The sequence below is a fragment of the Psittacula echo genome (assembly GCF_963264785.1).
Source record: "Psittacula echo genome assembly, chromosome: 3".
Taxonomy (NCBI): Eukaryota; Metazoa; Chordata; class Aves; order Psittaciformes; family Psittacidae; genus Psittacula; species Psittacula echo.
The window spans coordinates 72,442,009-72,462,158 of NC_137736.1; the positions used below are offsets into that span (position 1 = coordinate 72,442,009).

General features: G+C 37.2%; 1 protein-coding gene across 8 annotated transcripts in view; it reads left to right on the forward strand.

The window, feature by feature from the left end:
* The window catches only part of DOCK9 (dedicator of cytokinesis 9), a gene marked incomplete at its 5' end in the record, with an annotated part of 118,490 nt that extends 100,614 nt beyond the window's left edge, over window positions 1–17,876 (forward strand). For 5 of the 8 annotated variants that reach the window (XM_080613968.1, XM_080613974.1, XM_080613967.1 and 2 more), the window contains 10 exons: window positions 1,538–1,595; window positions 2,387–2,493; window positions 7,895–8,017; window positions 8,483–8,596; window positions 10,097–10,243; window positions 12,463–12,673; window positions 14,072–14,262; window positions 15,213–15,313; window positions 15,479–15,617; window positions 17,229–17,876. In XM_080613968.1, coding sequence (XP_080470094.1) covers window positions 1,538–1,595; window positions 2,387–2,493; window positions 7,895–8,017; window positions 8,483–8,596; window positions 10,097–10,243; window positions 12,463–12,673; window positions 14,072–14,262; window positions 15,213–15,313; window positions 15,479–15,617; window positions 17,229–17,351 — 1,314 coding nt within the window. In that variant the 3' untranslated portion in view covers window positions 17,352–17,876. Of the gene's footprint in view, window positions 1–1,537; window positions 1,596–2,386; window positions 2,494–7,894; window positions 8,018–8,482; window positions 8,597–9,243; window positions 9,280–10,096; window positions 10,244–12,462; window positions 12,674–14,071; window positions 14,263–15,212; window positions 15,314–15,478; window positions 15,618–17,228 lie in introns of all 8 variants that reach the window. The other 3 variants (XM_080613969.1, XM_080613970.1, XM_080613972.1) reach the window with 1 other exon arrangement.
* Between the last annotated feature and the right edge of the window lie 2,274 nt (window positions 17,877–20,150).

Here is a 20,150-nt window from a genome sequence, read left to right on the forward strand (position 1 = left end):
CTGTAGCTGACGCGGTGCTAAACCAGGAATGCCCAATGCAAACCATGGAAGACACAGACCTTCTGCTTAGAAATATCTCTGTTATCAGTTCCTGAAATACTTAAAGCCACTCCTTGAATTTCTCTCCAGTTGCCTTTACAGAATTAGCTTGATTCTGTTCCAGACTGCTTATTAAAAAGCTCCTTGTGTTCTTAAAATTGAGAAATCACAATTTTTTTTGTTTGGAAAAAAGCTATCTGATTTCACTGTGCTGTTGAAATATTTCTTTCTAGCAAAAATGAGAGTTGAGAGTGGGAATTTTTATGTCTTGATGTAAGTGTTTTGTCAGCATACAGAATGCATTTTGTCTCTTTCTGAAAGTTTGCTCCATCTGAAAGTAAATCATGTTACACGACATCACTGAATTTCATAAACATGTCTGTTAAACTTAGAATCATGTAAATGCGTAAATATCTTCAAGAAATAGTAGCTGCTATCTTACTCATGTCTTAGTACTAGAATTCTTTTCTAATATATGGTAGCAACACAGAAGACATATGCAAAATACTCTGTTACTAGCTTGTATTTTGAAGGAAGCAACTTCCACTCTTTCAGAAGACAAGCTCTTGTATTCCTTTTCCTTTTCAGGTCTAGTTTGTTGTTTGTTTGCTTTTGGTGTTTGTTGGTATTTTTTAAATTTGACTCTCTGACTGCAACTAGATGAGAACCTCTGGAAATCACCAAGCCCAACCCCATAGAAAGTATGAATTAGAGAGAATTTATAACATACGCTTACTTTTTTCCTTCACCTCCATTTTCTGAAATTCTGCAACCTCCATATGTAAACTGTTCAACTGAGAATTACAGTTAGAATTAACACTTTGCTGTAAGCCTAAACGTTTTTAGTAAAGGAAGAATCTTGAATCTTTATTTTTTGTCTTTTCTGTGGAGAAAAATGATCAATGTCAATTTCATAAAGCATCTCAAATACTTGAAGACTACGCTGTCCCTCTTCTCTTTCTTCTGTTTTCTGGACTACAGCAACCAAATTCCTTCACATTCCATTCATTGGTGAGACTTCTTCTCTTTTTGTTTTGCTGCTTTCAAGTGGTTTGTCACCAGATTTTATTCCATTATTCTTGGTCTGGAGCCAAAGAAAGACAGAACAGATTAGCAGAAGAACCATGAAAGGCTGAGTAGAATAATTAATAGATCTTTTGTTTCACATAACACTTAAACTACACCCCCAAAAAATTCTCCTGATTTGCCTGGTTTTTAGTTTGGTGTTCCTACCTTGTAATTCATGGTCCACGGTCACCCAGGTTGTGTAGTGCCGTCCATGCTACACAATGCTCTGGTAAAGAGTGAGTGCTCTCGCACAGGTACTGTTTTGCATCAATGAGGTGGAGAATTCTTAAACCAGTCATAGGACATCTCCTGCAAAGCAGCAAAAAGGAAAACCAAAGAAATTATCTTAGCCTGTGGCTCTTACATACCTTGGGTTTAGTACTTCCATTATAATTGTAATTTACAAGATTGTTACATATTTCTGTTTTAGGCAGCAATGTGCTATGTCCACGTAGCAGCACTGGTTGCAGAATATCTCACACGAAAAGGTATGATTTTGAAATCTTACTATAATGTTTATATTTTTTTCCAATATAGTTTAGGATAAGCAATAGTTTCCCTCAGGAAGTTGTAGGCATTTCATTGTTATGAAGGAAAAAATTCTGACCTAACCAGATAGTATACTCATGTATTTAAGAGTATACTTGCATATCTAAGAGGCAGCATTTCAGATAAAGGGGAAGTAAAATTTTTAGGAAAGAAAAAAAACCTTCTAATTTTACACCAGAGCTGTGAATAGCTGAAGTCAGACCCTTGCCAAAGCAAACTCACCAGTAAATATTCTTGTTCCACAAGTACTCTCTCACTGCATTTAGGAAAATCTGTCATTGCCAGAGAAGTCAAAGTAAATACATAGAAATTTTTAAATGCTGAGTCGGAGATAATAGTGTCATATAAAAGTTACTTCCTCTCAGTAATATAGAGAGTCAAACTTCTACCTGTGGTATTTCCAGCAGAAAGAAAAATGCATTTGAGGTAATCATTCAATAAAACCTTTGGCAGTCAGACTCCCATCTGAGCAGGATGAATTTCTTTAGGAATGAGCTGGAAAACAAACGTGTACTTCTATAGTATTTAAGTGCTACAGAAATAGTGAAAATAAGTGTGAAATAAATACGTGCTTTTGTCATATTTACTGGTTGCTCTTGAGGCTTTAATTAATATGTGTAATGTTAAGTATTTTTAAATATGTCTTCTGCCTTATCCAGCATCACAAAATGTCCTAACATTATCCTGGTGGAGAAAAAATAACTTGTCTATTTTGCTTTTTCAATGACAGGGATGTTTAGGCAAGGTTGTACTGCTTTCAGAGTAATCACACCTAATATTGATGAAGAGGCTTCAATGATGGAGGATGTTGGAATGCAAGATGTTCACTTCAATGAAGTAAGTAAATGTAAGAGTGTTAGAAGGGATGCGCATTGAAGTGCTGTCTGGTTTTCCAAGTTTTGTGTTTCAATCTGGAGGCTGGCTAATGTGATGGATATTACAATTATTTTCTTAGCTGCGCTTCTAATCCTAAAACTGAAATAAAATACTTCTGTGAGCTGTCTTGGCTTTAGAGAATTTACTATATATATTTATATTAAATAAAGCACTAGTGCATCAACACCACTACTAGAGTAAAAGTAAGCAAAATTTTCAAACTTAAACAGGGGAGATTTAGGCTAGATATAAGGAAGAAATTCTTTACTGTGACAGTGGTGAGGTACTGGAACAGGTTGCCCAAGGAAGTTGTGGCTACCCCATCCCTGGCAGTGTTCCAGGCCTTGAGCAACCTTTTCTAGTGTGAAGTGTCCCTGCCCATGGCAGGGGGATTGGAACTAAATGATCTGTAAGGTCCTTTCCAACCCAAACCATTTGTGATTCTGTAATTTCAAAAATAAGTTTTTAAGCTAGTTGACAGGATGGACGCTAATGTGGCTTATTAGAGTTAGCAAGATGGTTTTTTTTGTTGTTTGGGTTGGTTGGGTTTTTTTGGTTGGTTGGTTGGTTGGTTGGTTTTGGGTTGGTTTTTTTTTTCCCCTAACTGGCTTTGATTTACAATGTTACTACACCAGCAATCATGAAAATGTGTTTAGTGGTTTGTTGCTGGTTTACGGTTTCCCTAAGCAAATTCGCCATAGCAATGGAAATAGTTTAACTGACACCAGACTTACATCAGTGTTGATTTTTTTCTGGCTTAAGTTTCACTCCTTGCGTCTTCACTGAGCCATCTGTGCTCTACAGTAAATTTTATTTTTAAGAAACCTATGTAAAAAGAAAATGAATAATCTTTTTCCTGACGAACTACATCTGCACTATGTATTAGTCAGTATAGGTGGTGGAGGAAGGGACAGACTGCCTGTTTTTATGTGTATATATATATATATTGGTTTAGTTTGTATATGGCAAAGGTGTATGACAATTATATGACTTTGCAAATTGTGGCTATGCTAACAGATTTAGGAGGAACAGATGAAAGACTTAGGGGTTTAAGCCTGGGTTTAGGCCTAGGGTACCTGTGTTTTACTCCTAAGTTCTGGTTGTGCTTTGCTCTGTAGTTTTAAGACAAAATTTGTTGACTTGCCTTTTTCTGGAAAGGCAGGAATTGGAATTAACTTGAAATGGTGAAATACAGTGTTTTTTCTTTCCAAGGACACCCAATACCAGATTGCTTTGTTTGTTTGTTTGTTTTAATTTATGTGCTATAGTCTTTAAACCACTGATTTTCCTGATCCAGCATGGAATTTACCATGTTACTCAAAACAAAATGTAAGCTGCTGTAAGTGTGCCAAGAGTTTAGTAACTAGTGACTACCGCTAATGGAAACTTTTGTTAGAAATTCTTGTCAGTATCTACCTGACAAACCATTTGACAGACATAAATTCTTTTTATTTTTTAAGTTGAAAAATTTAAAAATTTATTCTTTTTCTCATTAGTCAGTCCCTTCAAAAAGAATATACTGCTTTTTCTGGCACATTGAACCCTACACGAATTTATTTCCATCTCGCAGTATTTCCATGGAATGGAAGTAAGCCAAGAGTGAAATTATAAGTCTGTGGAACTTGCAAAAGCATCAAACCTTGCCAAATTTAATTTTTCTCTGCATGCAACCCTTTTTAAACTTAACTATGTAGTACTCTGACTCACTGAGTATTGAAAAAAGTTACTACTTCTCAGATAACTTCTTACAGTTTGTCCCAAGAAGAGTAATAATAGGGAGGAACTGTGTGGTTTTTAGTAGACTAAAAATCATGGATAATTTTGGGTGACTAGTATTTTACAAAAGTACTTCAGAGCAGGTAGTCTAGTTGCTTCATGAATAGAAACATATTCATATGTGGACTGTTTACTCAGTGTGTTCTTATGTGAGCAAAACTATTAGTCTAAAAAAAGAAAATCATATTGGGTACAGAAATCAAAGCAGAAACATATCTTTCAAGCTGTACTTTACTACTACTTTACTACTGAGCAAAATGCTGCTCTAATGGGAATTCTTCCTATATGTGGTAACAAGAGTCATGTAGAATTTCTTAAAACTTCAGATTTCCCTGGATGCTTGTTACGTTAAAGTGAAGTCTCTAGCAGACTAATTACAAGTAGGGGTGATGAGGGGGCATCTCCTAAAAGGGGCAAAATATCTTTTATATTCTCCAGATGATATAAAGTCTTCCGCATTAAGTGAAATTTGTCTTAAGCCCTTATGTAGTTTCTCATTTTTAAAAATGAAATTTTAAAAGTTCTCAATTCTAATAATAAAAGAATTTTATTTCAGGCCAGGGTTACCCTGACTTATCTCCTAAACTAGACAGTTGGGGGAAAAAAAAAATAAAAAGAAAATTTTGGTTTGATTTGGTTCAGGGGTTGGGTTTTTTTAACAAAGTTACTGTGTGCATTTCAGTTAAACAGTTGTTTACCCAGACAGCCTTTTGAGCAGCACAAGTCAAATTCTTCTTGCAATACTAAAAAAAAACCCCAAACTTCTGAGAGTCAGAAATAGGAATGTAAAAGGCTGGAATCTGGTATCCTTTCCATGCTAGACTTTGCTGTAAGCAGTCCATCTGTGAGAGATCTGAGCTATGGCTAACAGGCTGTGGCAGGTGCCAGTTTCCATACAGATGAAGGTTGGAAACAATTTAATTCAGATTTTTAATTTTCAGTTTTTAATTCAGATATTTAATTTTCAGGTTTTTCCCCAAATAAATTTTGCCAGAATACAGCTACACCACAGATACTGAGTCAATCTCTACCTCCCTGTTTGGGGTTGTTTTTTTTTTTTTGTCTCTTATTTAGCTATGACTTTCCATGGGAGGATTTTTTCTAACTTACAGATTGGTAAATGAAAGCGCTTCAAAGGTCACGTCATATTATAAGTGATCAACATCCAGTGTAATTCAATATATCAAAGCATTTTATGAAAAGCAGAAATAGGTACTTACCCAAACACATAAGATGCCTGAAGTATGGTGGTGAAGGCTGGCATTCTTCAGGGATACTCAGGGTGATTTTGTTTGACATCTTCATTAGCAAAGTAGGTCATGGGATATGGTGTATCATCAAGTTTGTGGGTGCAACTAAATGATATGCTGGGGGGCAGGACTGCTGTTTAGAGCAACCTCAAACTGAAGCAACACAAAGCTTCTCAAAGTTCTACAAAGACAAGTGCAAATCCTTGTATCTGTTAAAAAATCACCCAGTGTATCAGCGCAGGCTGGGGATGGACTGGCTGGGCAGCAGCTCTGCAGAAAGACCTGGGAGTTCTGGTGCACAAGAGTTTGAATGGGAATCGTCAGTGTAACCTTGTGGCATCAGAGGCCAGTTGCACGATGGGTTACATTAGGAAGAGCATGAAGTCAAGAAAAGGAGAAAAGTGGGATTTCCCACTTCCACTTGGCCTTTGTGGTGCCCCATCTGTAATCTTGTGCCCAGTGCTGCCCATCCAAATCAAGAGAGATATCAAGAAACTGGAAAAAGTCCAGCTCCTAAGGTGGCTAGTGGAAGAATCAGAACTTTTCTAAGAGGTGTGCCATAGGAGAGTAAGAGGCCATTAACAGGTTACAAATTGAAACTCTGAGTGGGTATATGGAAAAAAAGCCTTTTCCCATGAGGAAGGATAAATACTGAGACAGGTGGCCCAGAAATGTTGTGTCATTTTCCTCCCTCCTATCATCTCTCCACACATCTTTTGCTTTTTATGTATTTTTCCTGTATGCAATCAGAATTCTGCTGCTTTGCTATATTTGGATTCTCTCTGGTGTCTGAGTTAAGACTCTTGACAAAACAGTGTTTGTGGATAGTCTTGAGGGCCAGCAGTGACACTGGTCTTTCTGTTATCACCACCTAGTCGTTGAGGGTGGCGATACTGGGGAGTCTATACAGCCCCATAATGACTGGGGGAAAGGAAGAGATGTTTTGGGGACCATTGCAGCACATGGATGAGGGTAGCATTTTTCAGTCTCTTTTTGCAATCAGTATTGAAGTAGGCTTTTCTTAGTGATCTCTTCATGCTATCTTAGTCCCCTACCAAAGGGAGGAGGGCAGTAGAATAGCACTGAATCCCTTCTAAGGATAAAATGTTGTTTCCAGCTTCTGGCTTCACCACTACAATGCAAGAAGGTCTCAAGGACTAGAAATGTCATGTCTTATGACACTCCTCAGTCTCAGACTTGGATTCTCTTGGAGGTTCTTGGAGCTCCAGACATGTTTGAAGAGGACAGATTTATGATAGGGTTTGTGGAAGCAAATGAGCTTCTTCACAGAAATTCTTTTGTACTCAAAACCATGACCAAGTATGTGACAGCTTTCTCACAGGAGCTATAAGCTTTCCATGGTATCTGTAAAATTGTTTGTTGTAAATGAGTTAATGGACTTAGCCAAGTAATTTCAAATTTATGAAAACCAGAGCAAACTATTGTTATCTTAGTTTTGTTGTGCTGACTGAAGCAGAAGAAATCAAATGCATGGAAAATAAAGAATTATGACAAACTGAAGGGACTTTATAGTTATGATGTAACTGCTCTAATGCAGAATTCATGCTTCCATTCTAACATACCGAAAAGCATAGTTCTTATTTAACCTTAAATAACTATTTTTTTGCAACAAGGATATTAGACTCAAACCTGACAAATCCAAGGTGGTTTCTTGCTTGTGACTCTGTTTTGACCCTTCAGGACTTCTCAGCTTCTCTCACTTTATAGTTTAATTCTGGACCAAGTATTCCAGATTCCACAGTTATATCTTAATAGCTACTCTGAGTACAGATTTTGGTATTGTATCCTTTTGTTTTATTGTTAATGTCATTTGATAGTTTCCTTCAGAACTGTTAGTCAAGTGTTTGTATAGCTGTCTTTTAAAATAATGTTCTTTGTGCAAAGCCAAAAAAAAAAAAAAAAACCCAATGAAAAAACAAACAACCCAAGGAAACAAACTTTGGGAAAAAAAACCAAACCAAAACACACAAAAAAACCAAACCAAACAAAAAACAACCCAAAACAAAAAGCCCAAACAAACAAAACAAAACAAAGCAAAAAAACAACCAACCTGTTACAAGGTAAGACAAGGGTCTCAAGTTAAGACCCAGGGTCCTCACACAGGTGTCATTTGTAGACCTAAGAGGTCAGAAGTATCTAGATGAAAAATGCTGTTTGTGGTAAATACAAAGAATATGAGTGCAGACTTGGACCATTCTGTTTTGTTTTGAGGCAAGAGCTCCCTTTTCATTGGAAAGAACTTTGGTATAATTATTTATTGTGCTTTTCATGAGTACTCAATACTTCTCCTTTTTCAAATGTGTATCCAAATCTAGGATGTGCTGATGGAATTGTTGGAACAGTGTGCTGATGGACTCTGGAAGGCAGAACGCTATGAACTCATTGCCGACATATATAAACTTATAATTCCTATTTATGAAAAACGGAGAGATTTTGAGGTAGTAAATTCATCATAAGTAAATTCATCTTAAGGAAATTCATCATAAGTAAATTCATCTTAAGGAAATTCATCATAAGTAAATTCAAGTGAGGAAAAAAAAAGTCCTGATTTTTCTGGTCTTACCTGCGTGACACATTGGACATCACAGTTCAAGAATATTTAAATTGTAAATGAAATATGAACGTGTTGAATTTTTTGTTTTAATTTTAAATAATTAATTTTTTTCCTTAAATAATTAAAAATTAATAGTGTATTATTCCACAAAAGTTTTATGTTAATGTATATATACTGTATAGTAATTTATATTATCCTATGCAATAGGTTTGTGTGCAAAACTTATTACTACTGTTCAATGAAATAATGTTTTTAGTTATTATTAACTACGAGGACATAAGTTATTGTTGTTTTAAGACAGGAAAGTTCTAGTTTATTCCTTTACCCCATGACTGTTTCTTATTTTTAGAGGCTTGCTCATTTATATGACACTCTTCATCGAGCATACAGTAAAGTAACAGAAGTTATGCATACAGGCAGGAGACTGCTGGGAACTTATTTCAGGGTAGCATTCTTTGGACAGGTGAGTTTTGTTTAAGTTTCATTTGTAAAATAAATTCAGGTGGTTCTTACTGCGCAGAGCAGACAGTGTTTACTATTTCATCATCTGTATTGACACCATGACATAACAAGAAATGTGTTCTGTAAGAAATAATTAAACACCATCTAATTAATTTTAAAACATGCATCAATACCAATACAGTTTCTTTCTTATTTTTCTCAGTAAATTTTTGCCTTTTTTTCCTTTTTTTTCTTTGATTTACTACCTTAAGGCAGCGGTAAGTTTTTTAGAATGTCAGTTCTTAGCAATGTATTGACTTAATGTCTGTAGTGCTACAGTGTGGTTTGCAAGGCTGCTTCTTAGATTGGTATGCATTAATGGCCATTGCGATTCAAAAAACAACATTAAGTTCCATTAGAGAACAAATCACTCTTTTTCTATGCATCAATATTGCATGCTTCAAACAAAAGTTCTGGCTCTGTATTGGACAGCTTCACATCCTCTAATATGTGTCTAGAATGCATATGTATGGTACCACTCAGTATCAAGTATTACACTTTCTACATGCATAGCCCAGTTGCTTATTGTTCAGCTGAGCATGGAGAATTGTAAAATGCTCTAAGGAGTATAACTTTACATGTATTCTGTTGTTTTTTATAACTTTATAGCAATACCAGTTTACAGACAGTGAAACAGATGTTGAGGTAATTACAGTAACTGCTTACAAAGCAAGCAATGCAGTAAAAACTACTGCATTTCACTTTAGTTTGATGTGGGTATTTTTGTCAATCTAGCCTGTGTTTATACATGATATGTTGTGCTTTTCTATTTTGTCTGTTCCGTTTATGACAAAAATATTTGTTTTCTGGTTTCAAACATGAACTCTGACATGGCTTGTTGTTTTAAACCAATGACCTGTTTCACTTCCCATGTACTCTATCTTGCTTTTAGTTACAGTTTTAAAACAAATGCTTTATGTAATAAAAATAAAGAAGTATATGCTAATTTAGTACAACATAAAATTAAAATCATTACAATTAAATTTCATTTTATATAATTTTTAGTTACTACATAAAGAAAATTTTCAGAGTATTTTTATGTTAGCTATTGCCAAAATACTCACTTGTGAATCAGATAGTCCTGTTAGGCAACAAGATTTCTGTTTGGCAAGTGAAACAGTGCTGAAAATTCACTTTTGAATAAAAGTGAAGAAAAGTTATCTCAAAGGCTTGGCACACCATAAAATTACAAACAAAACTTCAAAATTTTAACTGTGTTTCCATTATCTCTCACTCATTCTGTAGTAGATAAGTACATTTTTCTGTTTGTTTGTTGTTTTGCTTGGGGTTTTATCCTCTTAGGAAACCGTTTTTACTTAGATTTTAATTTCTCTTTATTTATGTTTGCTTGAATTCTGATGTTAAATGTTTATATTTGCTTTGAACCACACACATTATGTTCATCTTAATCATTGTGCTATGTGTTTTTTTCCCAAGATTTTGATTACTTTGTATTTTACAGGGATTCTTTGAGGATGAAGATGGAAAGGAATATATCTACAAAGAGCCCAAACTCACGCCTCTTTCAGAAATTTCCCAAAGACTTCAAAAACTCTACTCTGATAAATTTGGAACTGAAAATGTCAAAATGATTCAGGATTCTGGCAAAGTATGATCTTTATTCACTCTAAAAAATTCTAATATATTACTTCACTAATCCACTTGAAATACTGTGGGTTCACTGTCTGTTATTGACACACAAATAACAAAAAAAACGTTACTGGTTGAAGGACACTAGAGAACTATTATCTCATAATAAATTTACCTTTAAGAACAACCAAAAAGCTTAATTACCATAGTGTTACCTCTCAAAATAATAATCGCATCTTAGAACAAATTTGGATTATGACCATATTCTGTGTTACCTTTAACTATATTTCTTGCCAGTTCATGCACAGTCATTCTTTGGAAGTTTTTTCCCTTTTCTGCCCCTCAATAGCAGTGTCCAGACTTTCTTCTGAAGTAAGAAACAGGCACCTTTTCTGAGGAAAGTAGCAAAAGTAAATAACATTTTAATTCTGTATCAGTTGTTCTTCTTATCCTTTGCCTATGTCTGTGAGCCTGTTCAATTTTATGAATGCTTAAGCTGTAGAAAAAATATGTTCACACAGAGTCATCTGGTTAAATCTAAATTTGTCATAGGAAATGCTTTCCTTTGTAATTGAAGACTGCAAAACTGGTGAACTGAAGAGGGTTACAGTGTCCTGTATGCTGAGAAGAGCAAATACTGCACAAGATGCCTTCATGTATTCCTTTTGTTCCCTTCCCCAGACAGTTTTTATCTTTTAGTTGGCTTGAGACTTTGATGATCTTTTCTTATAATTTCCTGTCTTCTGTTCCTCGATTCCACCAGTAAGATAACAAAGTTCTGAGCTTCTTGACCTGAAAGTGCAGCAATGGTGGGCTTTTCAATACTGGAACTTTAAAAGAAGAGGAGGATGCAGGCAAGGGCTAGATTTCATGCTGTGGATGGCAAGGGATTTATATTGTAATCTCAGTTTTTCACAGCTCTTCCTTTTCACAGTTTACTGAATTTTTTACAGTTAATTATAATGCATCTGTCAAAATCACCACTTAAGTTCCAGTCTAATCAACTTAAAAAAAAAAAATTATTAAAAAAATAATTAAGCAGCATGTTCCCATATAAAAAGGATAACAGCAGGGAGACCTTAGCTGTGTTCCTACTTTACTCCAGGGCTTACCTGGTGACTTCATGTGTGTATTATTCTTCACTATGAGGGTGGTGAGGCACTGGAACAGGTTGCCCAGAGAAGTTGTGGCTGCCCCATCCCTGGCAGCGTTCAAGGCCAGGCTGGATGGGGCTTTGAGCATCCTGGTCTAGTGGATGGTGTCCCTGCCCATGGCAGGGGCGTTGGAACTAGATGATCCTCATGGTCACTTCCAGCCCAAACCATTCCGTCAGTCTATTTGTGTTGTTTTTTCCACTTAGTTTATACAAGTGAAATGGCTCAGAGACAGACAGAGGTAACGTGAATGTTTGACATGGGACTAAAATGGTAGGCAACAACTTTCAGAAAGATGCACAGGTTTAGGGTGCCTTCTTTATCCCGTGGTTGGGGGAATTCACAAAATAAAAAAAAAAAAAAAAAAAATCCTTGGTCCATTTAGGGACCTGTTTGGTGAAGACTTAGAAGGCCTTGTCTGTTGGTACTGGAGACAGTTGCTCCTTTTACCAAATTAAAGATCTGCCAGTCCATGAGGCCCTCACCCATCCAGTCCTAGAAGCAAAATGAACTGAATAGTGAAGCCTTCAGTTTGCTTTGCTCCCATGACTGTATTCTTTGGGACCTTCATAGGGTGTCAGAATTGAGACAGGCAGGTTGGGAGGAGTGCCTTCTGGAGGTGATATCTGAACTATATACAATGTAGGGTTTTATTTTTAATTATTAATGGTTTTTTATCACTAGCAATTTTACATCTCCAGTCTACTATTGTATCAGCTTCATGGAAGACAGATATTTGTTTCTGAGTTTTCTCTACCTGTGCCTTCCAGTATTAATCATGGGTATAACTTGGTAATATGTTTTTGTTTGCGGTTCTGCATACAGCAGTTATCAATGAGTATTTAAATAAAATAACTAAAAAAACCCCACAGTATGTTGTAAAGCGTAATTTTATGTTCCTTCCTTCTGAATAGTTAGAAACAGAGAGCAGATAAGCCCTGTGAGAGCATTAATGTTTCGTGTGTTTTCAATAATGTAAGGGTTAAGAGACCAAATTAAATTTCCAAAAATTGTGTAACTTCAATTAAATCCACTTTATTCACAATTTCAGCTGTTTGATTATTTTTTATTACCATTTTTAAAGGTAAATCCTAAGGATTTAGATTCAAAATATGCATATATTCAAGTTACACATGTAATTCCATACTTCGAAGAAAAAGAGCTGCAAGAAAGAAAAACAGATTTTGAAAGGACTCATAACATTCGTCGCTTTATGTTTGAGATGCCTTTCACTCAAGCTGGTAAAAGACAAGGAGGGGTAGAAGAACAGTGTAAAAGACGGACTATTTTAACAGGTACTGATTGAATGCAAATTTCCTTTAAAAGAAAACTTATTGGGGGAGAGGGTTATACTTTATTCTTGATACTAATTTTTCCTATATGTTGTGTATTTTGTCAGAAAAAATCCTTTAGTAGATTTCACACAACTGTTGCAGGTGACAGTTGCAAAGTATACTAAAATACTGTTAGACAAAACAACCTTTTAAAATCAGTGGTTATTAGTGTAGGGATTGGTGCATGGACGGGAAGCTGCTAGGAGGGACAGGAACCAGCTGACTCTGGGGAGGTGCTTGGGCGGCAAATATAAGGAATTCTAACTGCGCAATAAATCGTTGTTGACCCGCATTCCATGAATGCTCTATGTCTCAGCCCTAGTTCGGAGGGAACTAGTGCTTCCATCCCTCACCACACGAGTAGCGAGAAACTACAATTAGTAGCAGTAATGTCGGTGATCTCTTTTGCTGTAATCCATGCAAAGCTATGCATATTTACATTTTCAATATTTTTTCCCTGTACATTTGGTAGTATTTCTGTTATATAATATGTTACTAAATTGGGCAACTGATTACTTCAAAATGAGAATTTAGCATAAAATTCTATCAAAACACACCTTACGAGCTCGTTGCATAATTAGTGCAGCCCATTTACTCCATGTCGCATCGGTTGCATGATGTGTAGAGGAGACCCTGCCTTTGAACATGGTGGAGGTAGGGGACAATCGGATTTACTGGCTGTGTGGGTCAGATGGCCTGGCACATCAGTCCCACAGAAGTATAAAGCTCTCGTAGATACCGGTGCACAGTGTACCCTGATGCCGTCAAGCTGTCAAGGGGTGGAACCCATCTATATCTCTGGAGTGACAGGAGGATCCCAAGAGTTGACTGTACTAGAGGCTGAGATCAGCCTGACTGGAAGGAAATGGCAAAAGCACCCCATTGTGACTGGTCCAGAGGCTCCATGCATCCTCGGCATAGATTACCTCAGGAGAGGGTACTTCAAAGACCCAAAAGGGTACCGATGGGCTTTTAGTATTGGGAACTTTGTCCCCCTCTACAATATGTAAAAGTTCTGACTGGGCTGGGCCAGCCCTGTTGGCAGATCCTCTGGTGTTGACCAACCAGGTGGCCTTTGGTAAGTGTGTATCCCAATGCTTGAAAGTTCCCCCACCCATTGCTCTCAGTGTAGTTTTTAACAGCCCATTGTACCGTTCGATTTTCCCAGAGGCTGGTGCATGGTAGGGGATGTGATGTACCCACTCAATGCCATGCTCTTTGGCCCAAGTGTCTATAAGGTTATTCCGGAAATGAGTCCCATTGTCTGATTCAATTCTTTCTGGGGTGCCATGTCGCCACAAAATCTGGTTCTCAAGGCCCTCAATACTTTAACTATATGAAACTTTTTTCCATCCATAGCTATACATTGTTTCCCATATGTGAAGAAGCGCATTCCAGTAATGTACCAGCACCACACTGATTTAAACCCAATTGAAGTAGCCATTGATGAAATGAGTAAAAAAGTTGCAGAACTGAGGCAGCTTTGCTCTTCAGCTGAAGTAGATATGATCAAATTGCAGTTGAAGCTACAAGGAAGTGTCAGTGTTCAGGTAAGACCATATGCTTCGCCATCCAGCTTGAAATTTCATTTGCTTCTGTCCTTGAACAAGTGTATAAGTAGCGTTTTATCATTTGTTTCTATTCTGTATATTTAAGAATGTCCTAGATTAGAAACATCATCACTGTTTGCAGCTATTTTCAGAATAGAAAAAGCAACAAAAGTGTTTCAGGTAAATATTGATCATGGACAACTACATGAAAGGATTAAGATTCATCCCTGGAATTTATGGTGGTCTGAGTCACACCAGGTTTTGGTTTATAGTTGGAACTACCATGAAGTGATGACTTCCCATATGAGAATGAATGAGCATATTTTGCCTGGGTCTTTCACAGTAGGTTCAACATGATCATTACTTCTTTTGTATTTTGGTAAGATCCCTATGGAGGTGAAGAAGAAGTGACAAGATATCAGAGTGGGGTATTAGCAGAAAATCTCACTGTCAAGCATTTTTGTTTTGCCTAAGGCTAACAAGAACTGAATGTGTTAAAAAAAAAAAAAATCAATCAAAAATCATGAAGATTCAGCAAAATAAAGTATATGAAGCAATTGTAGCATATACAAATCAGTATGAGTCTTAATTAACAAGTGATAGGACAAGAGGTAATGGCCCCAAGCTGTGCCAGGGGCAGTTTAGACTGGATATTAGAAAAAATTTATTCACTGAAAAGGTGATCAGGCATTGGAACAGACTGCCTGCAGCAGTGGTGGAATCACTGTCCCTGGAAGTGTTCAAAAACCATGCAGATGAAGCCCTCAGTGCATGGTTTAATGCTCTTAACGCTCCAACTCCAGCAGTTATCTTCTGAAATAAGTCTAGCTTTTTTGAAATCCAGATGTTCTCCTAAGACAAACAAATCAGACAGACACCTGTAGTAGGTTTTATTGCTAAGACAAAATGTCAGAGAACTGACTTTATTTTGTAATTCTTGTTCTTTTTAGGTTAATGCTGGTCCATTAGCATATGCAAGAGCTTTCTTAGATGATACAAACACCAAAAGATATCCAGACAATAAAGTAAAGCTACTAAAGGAAGTTTTTAGGTATGTTTTTTTTTGGGGGGGGAATGACTTTATCAAGACTTAAAGAATTCTTTTTAACACTTCAGTGTTCTGACTGCCTTAAAAACATGCTGTAAGCTGGTATTTTGAATTAACCTTTTGGATTTTATATTCCTGATTGAGATCTTCTTTTATTATCTAAACCAGGCAATTTGTTGAAGCTTGTGGGCATGCTCTGGGTGTAAATGAACGACTTATAAAGGAAGATCAATTGGAATATCAAGAAGAAATGAAGGCCAACTACAGAGAGATGGCGAAAGAGCTTTCTGAAATAATGCATGAACAAGTATGTGCTGAAATTAATTTTACATACGAGCATTTAAAATGTAGCTGTAATGTGAACCCACTGGTAAAAGTGTATATAATGCTTTATGCAAAAGGGTCGTTTCAGGTTTTTTTGTATTTTTCTCTAGTGGAGTATAAGCATATCATGGAATTGTGGAACATAATTTTTTTTTCTGTTGGTGAATTTTCTGCAGATGCTTCATTAAGCAAGTAATTCTGTTTGGCACCAGCCTTTTTCTTTGTAGGAGAGGAAGACTACAGTAAGGACAAAACATTTAATGACATGAATATATGTGTCATCTGTATTTCATATGTGTAGTTACAGGGGTCTCTACTGAGTGACCCAAAGACCTTAGTCTATACTTCCTGGTAACTAAGGGGGATTTAATCTGCAAAGAGCCCTTTTTCTTTATATTTTGGAGGTATGAGCATTTACTTCTGCAACAGAGAGTTAACTATCTTTCAGGAGGTATTCCAACATGTTTCACTATAGGCAAGCTGGACATATAGGAGAAGGGAAACCAGAACTCTTATGGAGTGAGATGTAGGACCTTGCATCTGGGATCTATGGTAGAAATGTTTCCTGACTTCAAAGGCAAAGAAATTATTTCCAGGAGGACAGGAAGAGCTGAAGATTCATGGTTGATCCCTGCCTTCTTGATGTTTTTATTTATCTCGTATTAATCACTTCGGATTCCTTTTCTTTCCTCCACTCTTATTTGTATAATTCCCAGAGCTGTAGAGCGGCTCATGGTTCTTAACTCTCAAAACTTGTATTTCTTGCCTACAAGAAATATCGTGTGGTGTTATTGGGGTATATTTTTTTTCCAAATTAGATTGATCACTCTCCTCATGGCTCAGAATCATGAGGCTATTCACTGAAGTCTTTTAAAATGTTACCTTTATGCGCTTGCCTGTTGCTGTATTTGGAAAAATAGCTTCTCACAATGCTTGTTCTAATGTCATTGAAGAAACTATTAGCTGTCTTATAAGAGCATGGGTTGTAAACAACTGCAAAATTTTTGTTATGGAAAATATAGAAAAGAACCTTAATAGTTTTTTTCTTTTTTTTTTCTCCTCTGCTGCTTGCCAATATGATCAGATGGGATGGTAATTAGTTTTGTTTATTTCTACTTTTAGTTCGTCTGAGCTTTGTAACATCCCTTTTTCCCCAGAATTTCCAATCTTAGCCTCAGTAAATTTATAGCTGTTAAGAATTAAGTCTTTTTTGGTGCTCTGGTAGGTTTTCATAAGAAATGCTGAAATCATACCTCTAAGTTAAAAAAAAAAGGAGGAGCAAAAACCAAGCCTGTTGTCATTGTAGAAACTCTTGAAAGTTAACACAAGAAATGAGAGAAGCTATCCAAGCTTCCTCTGCAGAGGACAGTATAATACCTAAATTAGAACTGATATTGGAGAAATAACTAATGGCCTCCTAAATGTGTAGAGGATGGCTGAAAAGAGCAACTATCCTCAGAAAGACGTCCCCTGCTCTTGAGAACATACTGGAAAGTTGAGTGGGTGAGAAGCAAGTTACAAAATTGGCTAGCTGTTTTATAAATGCATGTGTCATTTTGTAATATTTTGGTAAATACATGTTTTCCATTTTAAGATTACTCCTGTTGAAGAGAAGGCCAGTGTTATGCCGAATTCGCTACACATTTTCAACGCCATAAGTGGAACTCCAACAAGCACAACAGTTCATGGGATGCCCAGTTCTTCTTCAGTTGCATGATTGTTTTGTAAAGGAAAGTCTGTTTGTTTCTTTTTTAAAGTATGTGGATTTGCTTCATTGGTGTGCGAACTCAGGATGATTTTGAAGCTAAATGTTCGGCACGTGCAAGCTGCATAATCCATACGAATGTCTGAGCACACTTAGCAAATAGCAGTTACTGGTAATAATCTTTTAGAGTAATGGAGGCACACATATATATTTTTAAATCTTGCTGGTAACATTTAAAAGTATTCACAATGTCATTGCAGAAGTGTGTGTTGGATAAAGTTGAAGTTAATTTCTCTTTTGCATTAGAAAGTATTATCAAGATGAATTGCACATTACAAAAAAGTGTTGTGGGATGTAATTTTGCAGACGTACCGTTCAGGTGTTCTTTTTGTGTATGGCACATAGAGATTGATTCCAAGTACAAGAACTATTTTGAGGCTAGACAGAGACACTAGTTTTTTGAGTTTAATGGAACTGACAATAGTAGGTTTTGTACCATTTGGCAAATTGTTGTGCTTTATTTTATACCTTGTTGCATTTTGGAGGTATGTGAGCTTAGATCTTATTAAACAACTAAATACAACCAAAGGTCTGTATTAATGAACACTGAGTTATACTAAAATATCAATAGTAGTAAATTGTTATGTACATATTGTTTGTTAATACAGTCCGCACAGTCTGTACATAAATGTATTACATTTCTAAGCATTTTTTAATATTCATACCAGCTGTTATCCTTCTGCTTTCAGTTTATTGTGAAAATCCGCTCATTGCAAGTATATGCAGACTTCACAGTTCATTTATTCCTGTATATAAATAAGTGCAATATAAAGATGTATACAGTCTTTGCTATGTTAGGTTTATATGCAGTTATTAAAAGAAGAAAACTTTTTTTGCCAAAGCAATGGAGTATGTAATTGGTGATCATGGCTACTGTGGTAAATGGTGGTATAATTTAAAGCTTTTTCCATGTTCTTATTCTTTTAAGACATTAATTTAGTAATTTTATATTTGGGGGAAATAAAGGTTTTTAATTTTATTTAACTGGAAGCACTGTTCTGCTGTAATTAAACATTCCGTACTACATCTATATTAAAAGGAAAAAGGTAGTTACTTTTCTCACTGTGTGCTCTGGTTTTTATTTTAGATGTGTCCCTGGAACCTTGATCAGAAAAAAAACCAAACTGGCTTTTTGCAGCTTAAGTATGAGATGAGATGCAGACACTTCTAGGGTTTATTTCATATTCCTTGTCAATGAAGGGAATTTAGGTTATTAGTTAAGACATTGGTTTTGGATCCATCACATTTGACTCAAATTACATGTTACAATAGCTAAAAATTGTTACTAACCAGTACAGCTAATATTTGGAAGTCTTTGAAACTTTTATCACATGACAGTAGAAATCATCTTTTCCTTATGATCTCCTGGAAAGTAGCTCTGTGGAGAGAGACCTGGGCTGTCCCTGTGCCCTTGTGACCGAGAAAGCCAATGGCATCCTGGGCCAGCAGGTCCAAGGAGGTGATTCTCCCTCTCCACTCAGCCTCTGTGAGGCCATGCCTGGAGTACTGTGTCCAGTTCTGGGCTCCCCAGTACAACAGAGAAATGGAGGTCCAGTAGCAAGTCCAGCAAAGGCTACTAGAATGATTAAGGGTCTGGATCATCTCTTACACGAGGAAAGGCTGAGCTGGGCCTGTTCAGTCTGCAGAAGAAAAGGCTCAGGGGGATCTGATCAATATGTATTAAGTACCCGAAGGGAGGGTGTCAAGAGGATGGGACCAGACTCTTCTCGGTGGGGCCAGGCAATAGAACTAGAGGCAATGAGCATAAACTAGAACACAGGAAGTATCACAGTATCACAGTATGTTAGAGATTGGAAGGGACCTCAAAAGATCATCTAGTCCAATCCCCCTGCCGGAGCAGGAACACCTAGATAAGGTTACATAGGAATGTGTCCAGGCGGGTTTTGAACGTCTCCAGAGAAGGAGACTCCACAACTCCCCTGGGCAGCCTGTTCCAGTGTTCCGTCACCCTCACTGAGAAGAAGTTTCTTCTCAAGTGTAAGTGGAACCTCTTGTGTTCCAGTTTGTACCCATTACCCCTTGTCCTATCATTGTTTGCCACTGAGAAGAGCCTGGCTCCATCCTCATGACACTCCCCCTTTATATATTTATATACACTAATAAGGTCACCCCTCAGTCTCCTCTTCTCCAAACTATAGAGACCCAGCTCCCTCAGCCTTTCCTCATAAGGGAGATGCTCCACTCCCTTAATCATCTTAGTTGCCCTGCGCTGGACTCTCTCCAGCAGGTCCCTGTCCTTCTTGAACTGAGGGGCCCAGAACTGGACACAATATTCCAGATGCGGTCTCACCAGGGCAGAGTAGAGGGGAAGGAGGACCTCTCTCGACCTACTGACCACCCCCCTTCTAATACACCCCAGGATGCCATTGGCCTTCTTGGCCACAAGGGCACAGTGCTGGCTTATGGTCATCCTGCCGTCCACTAGGACCCCCAGGTCCCTCTCCCCTACACTGCTCTCTAACAGGTCGTTCCCCAACCTATACTGGAACCTGGGGTTGTTCCTGCCCAGATGCAGGACTCTACACTTTCCCTTGTTATATTTCATCAAGTTTCTCCCTGCCCAACTCTCCAGCCTGTCCAGGTCCCGCTGGATGGCAGCACAGCCTTCTGGTGTGTCAGCCACTCCTCCCAGCTTAGTGTCATCAGCAAACTTGCTGACAGTACACTCAATTCCCTCATCTAAATCGTTGATGAATATATTAAATAATACTGGTCCCAGTACTGACCCTT